Source organism: Pseudoliparis swirei, chromosome 1, assembly GCF_029220125.1.
Source record: "Pseudoliparis swirei isolate HS2019 ecotype Mariana Trench chromosome 1, NWPU_hadal_v1, whole genome shotgun sequence".
NCBI lineage: Eukaryota > Metazoa > Chordata > Actinopteri > Perciformes > Liparidae > Pseudoliparis > Pseudoliparis swirei.
Window position 1 is genome coordinate 485,038 of NC_079388.1, and position 11,509 is coordinate 496,546.

At 41.7% G+C, this 11,509-nt stretch overlaps 1 protein-coding gene across 1 annotated transcript in view; it reads right to left on the bottom strand.

Moving 5' to 3' along the window:
• stx12 (syntaxin 12) overlaps positions 1-9,288 on the bottom strand; it is a 29,855-nt gene extending 20,567 nt beyond the window's left edge. The window contains exons 1-2 of the mRNA XM_056421807.1: positions 9,198-9,288; positions 8,537-8,635 (exon numbers count right to left, since the gene is read on the bottom strand). Of these exons, the coding sequence (XP_056277782.1) occupies positions 8,537-8,633 (97 nt within the window). The 5' untranslated portion in view covers positions 8,634-8,635; positions 9,198-9,288. The remainder of the gene's footprint in view (positions 1-8,536; positions 8,636-9,197) is intronic.
• Positions 9,289-11,509: the final 2,221 nt, after the last annotated feature.

An 11,509-nucleotide genomic window follows, 5' to 3' on the forward strand; every position in this document is an offset into this window, starting at 1 on the left:
GCTGTTGAGTGAGTGATCAGCAGCTGGCCGCTCTGTCAAGTCGCGCACCTCACAGTTGCGTATTGATCAGACAAGAAGACACACTTATCAACTCTAGTGTTTCCCCTACCATTATAACAGGGTGAAATCTGACCACCTGTCACCCTGTAATTTTCGTCTCCGCCCCCCCCCCCCACTTCTCGGCTCGCGCGACAGAGCGATGCGCTCGCCGGCATCGAAGCTCTGCTGTGATGCGCGCACACATCCGCGCACACGGGTGAGCACACTTTTACTAGCACCCCCCCCCCCCCGACGAAACTCGACGCAAACGAACATGTAACAAATTTCCATGACTTTCCCAAAACTTTTGTGATTTAAGTTTTTTCCATGACTTTTCCAGGCCTGGAAATGACCATTTTAAAATTCCATGACTTTTCCAGGTTTTCCATGACCGTACGAACCCTGTAAAGCAGTGTGTTTTTCTCTTTTAGTACTAAGCAAAGGCGTGTGGACGTATTAGTCCTGAAGAGGCTCATGCACCCTCAGATGGCAGAAGACAGAGAGCATCCTCAACATGATGTCAATGACATGAGACCTTATCTCGTGGAAAATCTCCTCCTAGAAGAGAGCCAGCCTCACTCCATGTCCATATGCTCACATTTCAGCATCACAAGGTAAAATGTTTGTAAAGTGTGTGTTCCCCTGAAGGAGGAGCAGCAAGACGTGGGACTGCAATAAGTCATGTTGATTTACTTTTACCATGGCACTTTATTTGTCGGATAGGATGGACTCTTTTTTTAACATTTTGACTTTGACTGTCACTTGCAGCCCAGTTATTCTTTAGTTATTTTGCACTTTCAGAGGCTTGATTACTATTTTGAGTTAGTTTAAAAACATTATTTGTACTTTTTCTTTACCTTTATAAAGCATATTTGTATTACTATTTAATTTATTTGATGATGTTCTGATGTTCATATCTTGTTACTCAAATACATTTGAAGTTCAAATTCCAACATTTTGAGACATTATTAGGGTCCTCGTTACGACTACGTTGTAGAGGGACCTATTGTTTTTCAAGTGATTATTATTTTTCTCTCCAAACAAACGTCGACTGGCCGCACACCGTACGCCCCCAGCAGACTGTAATTCCACATGCACCCTGGTGAACATTTTTAGATTATTGAGTTTTCGTATTTGTTAATGAAAAAATGTCTCTCTAACACCCCCTAGAGCATACGTGTCAAACCCATGGCCCGCCACGTCATTTTATGTGGCCCGCGACAGCATTAAATTAATATGATGCCTTTTCTTAAAAATGGGAGAAAAAAAATCTTGTGCTTTTATTTTGAAGGTAATTTTTTTTGCAGCAGAGTGCGGTCTGTTCACTCTCCTTCATGCTGCGTTCACGCCAGAGGAGAGGCGAACCCTTGCATTGCTTTACTAAATGTACTCGCGTGAGTTCAGTCGCCGGACTATTTGTCACGTTTTCTTCACTCGCGCTAGAAGTGCCGGCGAGGGGGCGTGGCTTATTGTGGCATAACAGTTCGTTACCACCGTCCACCACAGAAGAAATACACACTCTTTGTTCTGTTGAGAAAGTCCCACACACGTCGGACCATCAAGCCCTCGAGTCTGGGTTAATACTAGAGATGCACCGATCAGGTTTTTTGTGCCGATCACCGATCACTGAAATCAGTATCTGCCGATCACCGATAATACCGATCACTGGAATCAGTATCTGCCGATCTGATACCGATCACCGAGTCGATTGAAGCATTCTATTTATTGTGTAGCATTATTGCCTAGGACTATGAGGAAATACATATATAAAGCACCTCAAACATTAAAGAAATTACAGATTTCTTTAAACATTTAGGACTTTTACTTTGAAAAATGTCCTAATTGATTAAAAAATTGATTACAATTGTTTGATTGCTATTATAGGGGATTTCAGTTATGTATGGAACACATCTGCATCATTCATTTCCTGGAACTCTTGGGGAAATCTATATACAGGACTTTTTTTAACATACAAAAGTCTGACTTATTTTAATAAACTCTTCCTTGGTACAGTAAACATGTTTTAATGTTATGTTAGGTTGTAATAGTTTATTTTGATATTACACATGTACAGAGAGGTCTTATGCTTTAAATTAATACATATAGAAAGATATTATAAAGGGAAATATTAGGGAGAATATTGATATTGTTGTTAATGTGTTATGAAGCATAGGGGTAATGTCTACTCTATGAATATGTCGATGGCAAGAAGTAATGTTATGTATGTGCATAGAGTGAATGTTAGTTTAGTATTTCAGAACTGTTGGAGCCGGTTGAAGCCCGTGAAAGTGACTTAATTCAGACAATAATAGACGGGACTTTTATTGTGAAGGTGACTAATGCTGACAAAATGGTGGACGGGATTTTATTGTGAAAATACTTGACCGGGAATGACGTTTTGACCGGGGGATCATGACATTCGACCCCTCATTGTTCTAGCGAGACTTTGAACCAACGAGAAGGTGTTAAAAGGGTGGGACTAACCTGTGAGAATAGGTGATTGGCTGATGTGCTACTAACACACGATGTATTGGGAGACTCGCTCTCTTTCGTTCTGATGCTGGTTAGGTAGAACACTTGTTTCTCCTTGGAACATTGTACCTACGGAGCCTTACATCACCACGGAACCCACGATCGTGAGCTTTGGATTATTTGTTAAACTTTCGTTTATACTCCTTGCCATTAAATACTGTTAAACTTCATTCATCGTATCCAGTCCTGATTTTCCATCGAGCGCGAGGTGCCCCATCACAACTCTCACTCTTCAGTTAGCATAATTTAAGCTAAATCTCAGAAACGATCTATAAAGATACAAAATCAGTTCATTGTTTACTTTTATATGCTAGTGCAGCGATTCCCAAAGGTACTGCAGGTGGGCCGCGAGAGGTCATTTACAATAAATAAATAAAATGTTTATAATTTTCAATTTTGAAAAGTTTGAAATTAATATAAAAATATTTATGATTTAAATTACGTGTTATTCTTTTATCTGACCTATTTTTCTGACCACCAAACAAAACAATGTCAAATGGGGCACCCTCTTATAGTATTAGTTTATGTTTTGATCAGAGTTGTGATCAGAGTTGTGATCAGCGCCGCCGCTCCCATAACGTGCACTACGCGCTGCGCGTAGGGCACCAAGTCCTGAGGGGGCTCCACAAAATCGGCAACAACAAAAAATCCTCATAGTTCTAATAATTATAATGCCGATATTATTTCAGTCTAGAAATATTAGGCGCCTTTTAGGCATGTATATCACAAAACAGGCAGAACAAGAGATATATTTAATCGCTCAGCCCCCCCCCCCCCCCGTTAACACTTCTCGGGTCGCATCGCTCTGTCTGCCGTGATGCGCGCCGACACATCCGCGCACACAGCAGGGTTTTTCCTGGGTCAAAATGGGTCTTCGGTGCTCCCAACTAATTTTTTCGCGCGCACGGCGTGCACCATCTATACATGCACGTCGGGCTGTTGAGTGAGTGATCAGCAGCTGGCCGCTCAGACAAGTCGCGCACCTCACAGTTGCGTCTTGATCAGACAAGAAGACACGCTTATCAACTCCAGTGTTTCCCCTACTATTATAACAGGGTGAAATCTGACCACCCGTCACCCTGTAATTTTCGTCTACCCCCGTCAACTTTTCTTGGCTCGCGCGCGCCAGAGCTCCGATGCCTCCCTTATTTCGAGTTTGTGTATAAAAGCTGCTCCTCAAGACTCTGACTTGTAGAGCAGCTTTATGTGTCATAGGTTCAGTGAGTGAGACATGAATGACATCTTTTGAGGCTTTTTAAAACCAGACTTTTTTATTTCATGTTTATGCATGAAAGCACTGTTTAGACATGTTTTAAAGTCTGAAGTAACAGAGAAGTAATGTATGTTGTATTACCTTGTGTCCTTAAGATTCACTTGTTGGTTCATAATTGACTGTAAAAGGGAATATTACGAAATAGTTTTGTTGTGCATACTGTGATATTCTGAACTCAGGTTCAAACTGCACCATCTTTTCATTAAATACATTTGAGAAGTTAAAAATGTCCCTCGATTTAGGTCTCAGCTTGTCATTCAGGGGAGATAGTGCGTCCCAAAGCCAGACCAGTGGAGAACCACTTGTCAGACCAGTGGAGAACCACTACCCAGACCAGTGGAGAACCACCTGTCTCAACTGTGACAAAGCTTTTAACAAAGTTAATGTAATAATGTTTGTTTGATCTTTGATAAAGTAATGTGGGTTAAAATAAATATAATGAAATTAAATAGATTTGTTTTATAATATAAAATACATTTGCATATATAGTTATACATTTATATAAGTACACCTAAATAAACAATAAACAAATGCAAAGACAGTTATTTAACAATATGTTCTGGAGTAGTTAGAATTATAGCGTGTTACAGTGACAACCGGCCCTTTGAGGGCAGCCATGAGGCTGATGTGGCCCACGGTGAAAATGAGTTTGACACCCCTGCCCTAGAGTGTTCGTACCCATGTTATTTTTCGCCAATGACGGATTGACTTGACATTTTGCATACAGGTCCGCTTGGACCTGCTCTAAAAAAATTACATTATGACCAGAAGCTCCGCTCACTTCGATTTTCTGCCAATTTGGATTTTGTAAAAAACACATTCTTTTCAACTCCTCCAAAACGATAGGTGCGATTCATACACAACTTGTTGTGGTTCATTATTGGTTCAATGCCATCAAAAATCTTTAAAAGATTGTTGATATCTCATTGCGTTCAGAGAATATGGACCAATGAACATCCAAGGGGTGTGGCCGAATATGTTAAGACACTTAACTTCCAAATTACTTGGCCTATCTTCACCAAATTACTAGCCTATGTCCAACATCAGGCATGAAAACAGATCAGGGGTGAAAAAGGTGAGAAGGATAGGCTCGCTCGCGCGCGCGCGGGGGGGTGCTGGTGACTTCCACAAACATCGATGTTGGACGTTGTATGATAATCTATAGGTCCTCCATTCTGACACCAAGTCAGTGATCGGGCCCTATAATAAAAGTAATATTGTGTGTAATATGGTCATTCATGAACCAACTTCCTTTTTGTTGTTGTTGGCGTGAACAAGTCTTTAAGTCTTGTGCTCTGCTGAACCATGACTCTGTTCCTCGAGTCTGTTCTCCCTCTACCTGGTTGTCACGATCTTCTATACCATACCTGCCATAAATATCATGATACTGATACAATACCATAAAAACAGTATACCATAAATACGATTCTGGTATATTTATCTATAATAGGAATAAATAAAATATCTGTATGGTTCACTTTTTACCAACTTTTTCAACACTTAACAAATGGCAGTAATATTGGGTCTACAGCAAGATATTAAAGAAACTACATGGAGCCATCATAGCATTGATTATACACTATGAGGCAGTTAGTCTGTATCTGACCAGATGATACAGAGTTCATCAGGATCAGCTGTAGAGTTACAGAACTTTACAGACTGAACTTAAACATTTCACTTCTGGCATCTTTTTTTATTTTTAAAGCCGAAAATTCCGCCAATTAACGCCACTCGCTGTGAGCGCTGCGCAGTGTGCGCAGACAGCTTGACACGGAGCAGCGCGTGCGCTCTGATCCCGCGCTCTTTTAATGAAGTATCGATTCTAAAAATATGCTAAATCACATCGCTCTTAACGTACGGGTACTTTGTTAGCATCGCTACACCGTGCAGCGTGACAGCAGCAGATGTAGCGGGCTAACATTCAAGCTAACCTAAACCACCAAACGCTGAAGACATCTTGACGCTGATTGGCCAAGACGCGACACGTCCCATCAAAGATGTTTTATTGCGAAGAGCACCACTCCACATTTTCTCCGTGTCCCACTCCAATCTCATAAACGGCGGCCGGCCAATTGACCCCCCTACCCCAAAACAAAAACTCTTCGGATCTACACGATTCACGTAAATTACCTATTTTTGTTTCAAAACGGCGAATTTCGCCGAAAGGTGAGGGATTCTCATGCCTGCAACATACTGACCCTGAAGACATTCATATGCTAATTTTGAATTCTAGTCAAAGTGCCAAATCAAATCAACCTAAAACACATCAGATTCACATGTAATTTACATGACGTGGTCTAGACTTCACGTAGATACACATGATGCATGTATATGTTCAAATTGTCACAGCGCCCCCTACTGGCTACACTGGACTCGCACAAATCTGCTCCAAGCTTCTCATGCTTCATAGAATTCACGGCCTGAGGATATCAACAAGCATATTTTCACTCAGAAAACAAGCGCCACCGACTTGCAAAGTAAAATCAGTGTCGCATGACAAACAGTAAAACACCCGAACGGCACACATGCGTTCTCGGCCGAGGATGCCGGCGTCCGGCCAGCACCCCCGACGTGCGAAGGAGTAACTAGCACCCGCACATCGCTGCTTGCAGCTTTAATTTTAATTTGCTATGGGAAATAGGCATTAGATTAGTCGACTAATCAAAAAATAGGCGATAGATTAGTCGATTATGAAAATAATCATTAGCTGCAGCCCTACTTGGCAACACTGGGCGGAGTTTCTTTTAACAAACTCCTCCTACAGGGTGTCTACAGGAATAAACCAGTGAAATTTAAGACTTTTTAAGACTTTTTAAGACCACGTCTAAATAAAATTTAAGACCTAACGTACGAAGGAAATATACATTAATCTAAATTAATTAATTCAAAGTAAACACACTGATGTCTGTTCAAAATTAACAGTATGGTGTAATGCAAAAGGATAACACAAATGGCATTGCTGTTGTAAATTATATTTATTAATACAACATTTTCTGAACATTTAAGTCCCATGAACAAATGTCTATAAAATCAAGTAAATATATTTTTAAAAATACGTGCAACATAGTTCCTTTTGAACAAAGAAATCTATAAAATAACATAAATAACATTTCCAGCTGCTTTTAAAATGCAAATACATAATAGAATGTATGTGTGTGAGTTAGTTATCATGTCTCTATGTGATGGGTGTGTGTGTCACAGGTTCATCGTCCTCCTGAGCTTTTGTGAATATACTAGAAAACAATCCTTTTCAAACTGTATGAATACAAAAACTTCCAGTTGACATTTGGTCCATTCTCCTGGAAAAAAGAAAGAAAAGGCAGACATTAGCCATACAACAGTCACCACATCTCTTTATGACACCACCACTTCAGATTAATGTCAGGCTGGATAAATATGAATGAATACTATTTTTACAAATTAAGCAACGCGAGCCATCTCTTGAGCCTAGTGAACACTATGTAGACATATTGACAGGTAAACACCACTCTACTACCATTCTAAAACTATTTTTAATTAGTCTAATTAATGTGTAGTGCGCCTATGCATAGCTGTTATTAACTTGACACACGAGTAAAGCTTAACTATATGATACACATACTCATATACATGAGGATAGTTAATACATATATTTATGTTAGACTTACTGTGAGATGCTGAAGTAGGTCCTGGGCGTGTCATGGCCCATGAGCTCCATAGGATCCTGACGGGACGTGGTCATTTCACCAATAGCGCACATGAAGTCCAGCCGTCTGCTCGCGGTGGTCTGGTCCAGAGTCTTGTGGAACAGAATGAAGAACGCACCGCAGCGTTGGACTTCGGTGATGAGCTCTTTGTTGCACGGTGTTGGATTTCCTCCGGTGACCTCCAGCGTTGTAGTTGACATCGTTGCTGGCGGCGGCGCAGGAGCTAGCCAGCGGCTGCTGGCGGCCTTCGCTAGTCTCTGTGCTTCTTGCTCTGCTCGTGAGATTCCACCGCTGGAAAGTCTCCCGACACATAACGCAGCTTCAGAAGCATTTCACCGACCGTGACCAGAAACACTCGTTCTTTTCTAGCCGTTGTTGAACTTGCATCCCCCATGTTTTCTAAAGTAGCCGATGCTTCACGTTGTAGGGGATGGGACCGAATATGCGGGGCCCCTTTAAGAGAAGGCGTGGCCCGTGACACCAGAGACACCGCAGAGCGACCGGAGCAAAATACGGACCTGGCGGAACAGATTGCCTCATATTCGTAATGACATGACACCCAAAAAATTTAAGACCAATCCAATCTGAATTTAAGACAATTTAAGACTTTTTAAGGCCTTATTTTTAGGAAAAGCAATTTAAGACTTTTTAAGACTTTTTAATGCCCCGCAGACACCCTGTCCTAGATATATTACCAGATCAACTTTTGTCAGTACAATCTTCAGACTCTGCTAAATTGGGAAGCTTTTCAGTTGTTGTGGAACTATGATGCATCAAAGTTTCAGAAGCTTGATAATAGCTCATGTCTGAATACATCTACAGGCAGGTATTGACTCGTTGTCATAGTTACCTACTGATGTACCTCAGTACCTTCTATTAGCCACGTTGCAAATCTTTTGCCTGGCTTACTACGCTTGTTATAACAACTCATACCGATAATGACATATATGCATAGTATGTATACATAGTTTGATATGCCTCACTGGAACTAACGATGAGCACTCACTGTTCTGTGTGATCTTCTGGATGTTGGAGCTACATGTCTGTATGACGGGGTTGAAGTCCCGAGGGACCGGGCGGTAGCTCTCTGCTTTGCCGTACATGTCTGCAGAAAGAGGGATACAGTATTGAACACATTAGATGCCGTCCAAAGGTGTTCCTTAACGCCATATGTTTTGGACCTTTTGAATGTGCAAGACAATGATAGCCTGGGCCCAAGATTGATCCTCTGATACAGTCCGTTTACAGTTCCAGAATAACTTTGTTTTACTGGCACGAGGTATTCAGCTTGTTAACTGTTAGCTTGTTAACAAGTTAGCTTGCAAATGCCGAAGCAAAACACAACGTTAACGTTAGTTCACGTGAAATGAATCACAATGGAAACGTCATTCTAACATGGTTTGTGTTGCTAATATGCGCTACCTCCATATTAAATTAGTTACCCCACCTTGACTGTATATTTTGCTCTGTTTATTTCCCCCATCTACGGGAAGCTACGACGACAGTCTGCTCAGCTGTTAGCTCTCTAGCTAGCTGACAGTGTTCAAACTACTAGCGTTACTTCTCCTAAACCGCTAAGCGTGTTCTTCCGAAATACAAACGTATAGACAACGAGAGGAAATCGTCTACGACGCGTTTGAGGAAAACGACGTCAGATAAATACTTGCTTATTTTGGGAGATATTCCTTCGTCCTGCCGTCAATAAACCTTTTTCTGACCCGTGACGTTATCGCGTGATGACCTCACGCGCGCGATGGCTTCTTCCTTGTTTTCCCCCTGCCGCTGGCATTCTTTACATCGCATTACTGCCACCTACTGTCTGACTGCCTTGTAAGTCTCCCGATTCTTAACAAAAAACTCAAATAGTTTTCCCTCCAATGTGTCCAGTGTCTTTGACCCTGACCGGTCATTTCTTGTCCTGTCCTGTCCTATCCTGTCTTGTCCTGTCCTGTCCCGTCCTATCCTGTCCTGACCTGTCCTGACCTGTCCTGTCTTGTCCTGACCTTACCTGTCCTGTTCTGTCCTTACCTGGTCTATCCTGACCTGTCCTGTCTTGTCCTGTCTTGTCCTGTCCTGTCTTGTCCTGTCCTGTATTGTCCTGTCCTGTATTGTCCTGTCTTGTCCTATCCTGTCCTGTCTTGACTATTGGCTCATGTTGTTTTGATGCTTGTCATTGTTAATACTGTGTCATTACAGATGAGTATTTTTCAAGGCCAGACTAAGAAGTGGAGCTTCTTAGTAAATAAATAAATAAATAAAAAATGCCATCTTGCTTGTGCTCTTCTCGAGATTGATTGACCTTATCGTGAACTTGCCTGTCTCCAGTTTACTAACTTTAAATATTCGATAGTTGTAACTAGTGCTGTCAGTTAAACGCGTTATTAACGGTGTTAACGCAAACCCATTTTAACGCCGTTAATTTTTTTAGCGCGAGATTAACGTGAGTTTTTTTTTCTTTCTATAAACTGTTCAAAATAGTTTTTTTAAGCTCATGTAAGGAATCTCAATTATCCCAATTAAGGCCTACCAGTAAAACATATTTAAAGGAGCATACAGTGAAATGTTATGATGTGTTATGATTGAGGGGCTCCATTCAGACAGATCAGGGGTGGATAACATCATAATGGGGTCTTCATGAAGAACAACTTTACAGAAATGCCACATAAACAGCGCATTTGTGTGTGTTGGGGGTGGGGGTGCTTAGACAGAGCTCTAATGCTATTGTTTTGCACTTGCTTTTTGGATTTCTCCCTACAGAGTTGAAGGGCCCATATTGCATGGAGTACTCAGCCCCTCTAAAGTCCTATAGATAAACTGAGGGGATAAACACTCACTTGAAAGGTATCATGATGGTTTCTTTCTTGTGACATCTTCAAAGTGAATGTTTAGGCTATTCTTTAGTTTTTCAGTTGGACTTTTGGGGCCCTGTTAATGACATGAATGACTTAAGCCTAGCATATACCGGCTATGGCGCATCGTGTCATATCATCATATCAATACAAAGTTAATAAAAGCGACTTCACGCAGAGGCTCTGGCTTAGGGGCCCCCTGAGCTCATGGGCCCCTGGTGCCGGTAGGCTCGTTCGGTAATCCATCCCTGAGTAGGACTATTGGGGCCCTGTTACTGACATGAATGACTTAAGCCTAGCATATACCGGCTACGGCGCATCGTGTCATATCATTATCATCATGTTCATATCAATACAAGGTTAATAACAGCGACGTCATGTGCGGAGGCTCTGGCTTAGGGGCCCCCTGAGCTCATGGGCCCCTGGGCCTGGGCCCGGTAGGCCCATTCGTTAATCCATCCCTGACTGTAGGCCTATAATGTATATCTATCGATACTCCATCAGGCTCTGCCGTTGAGAGTGTGTTTTCGTTTTGCCACCATCTCTAATGTAATGACTAGAAGCATTTTGGACAGAGTCCAATTGGGAACAACATTGGGCCCTGACAAGTCTCTCCAGAAAGATTAGGAGCGGGAGAAGACACCGGGAAACTAGAACGGGCACTCGGTAGAGCGCATACCTTCGCATATCACAAGATTGGGCATTGAATTATGAACATTTTGGCATTAGTTGCATGCCAATTGGACAAAAATGTATCGTGCTATGGTAAAAAAAAAATGTTGACCTTTCCATGACCTTGACCTTGACCATTGACCCGATTGATCCCAAAATCTAATCAAATGGTCCCCGGATAATAACCAATCATCCCACCAAATTCCATGTGATTCAAGAAGATTTGACCTGTTCATGACCTTTGACCTTGACCTTTGACCCGATCGATCCCAAAATCGAATCAACTGGTCCCCGGATAATAAACAATCATCCCACCCAAATTTCATGTGATTCGGTTCAATACTTTTTGAGTTCTGCGAAAGATTTTGACCTGTTCATGACCTTTGACCTTGATCTTTGACCCGATCGATCCCAAAATCTAATCAACTGGTCCCCGGATAATAACCAATCATCCCACC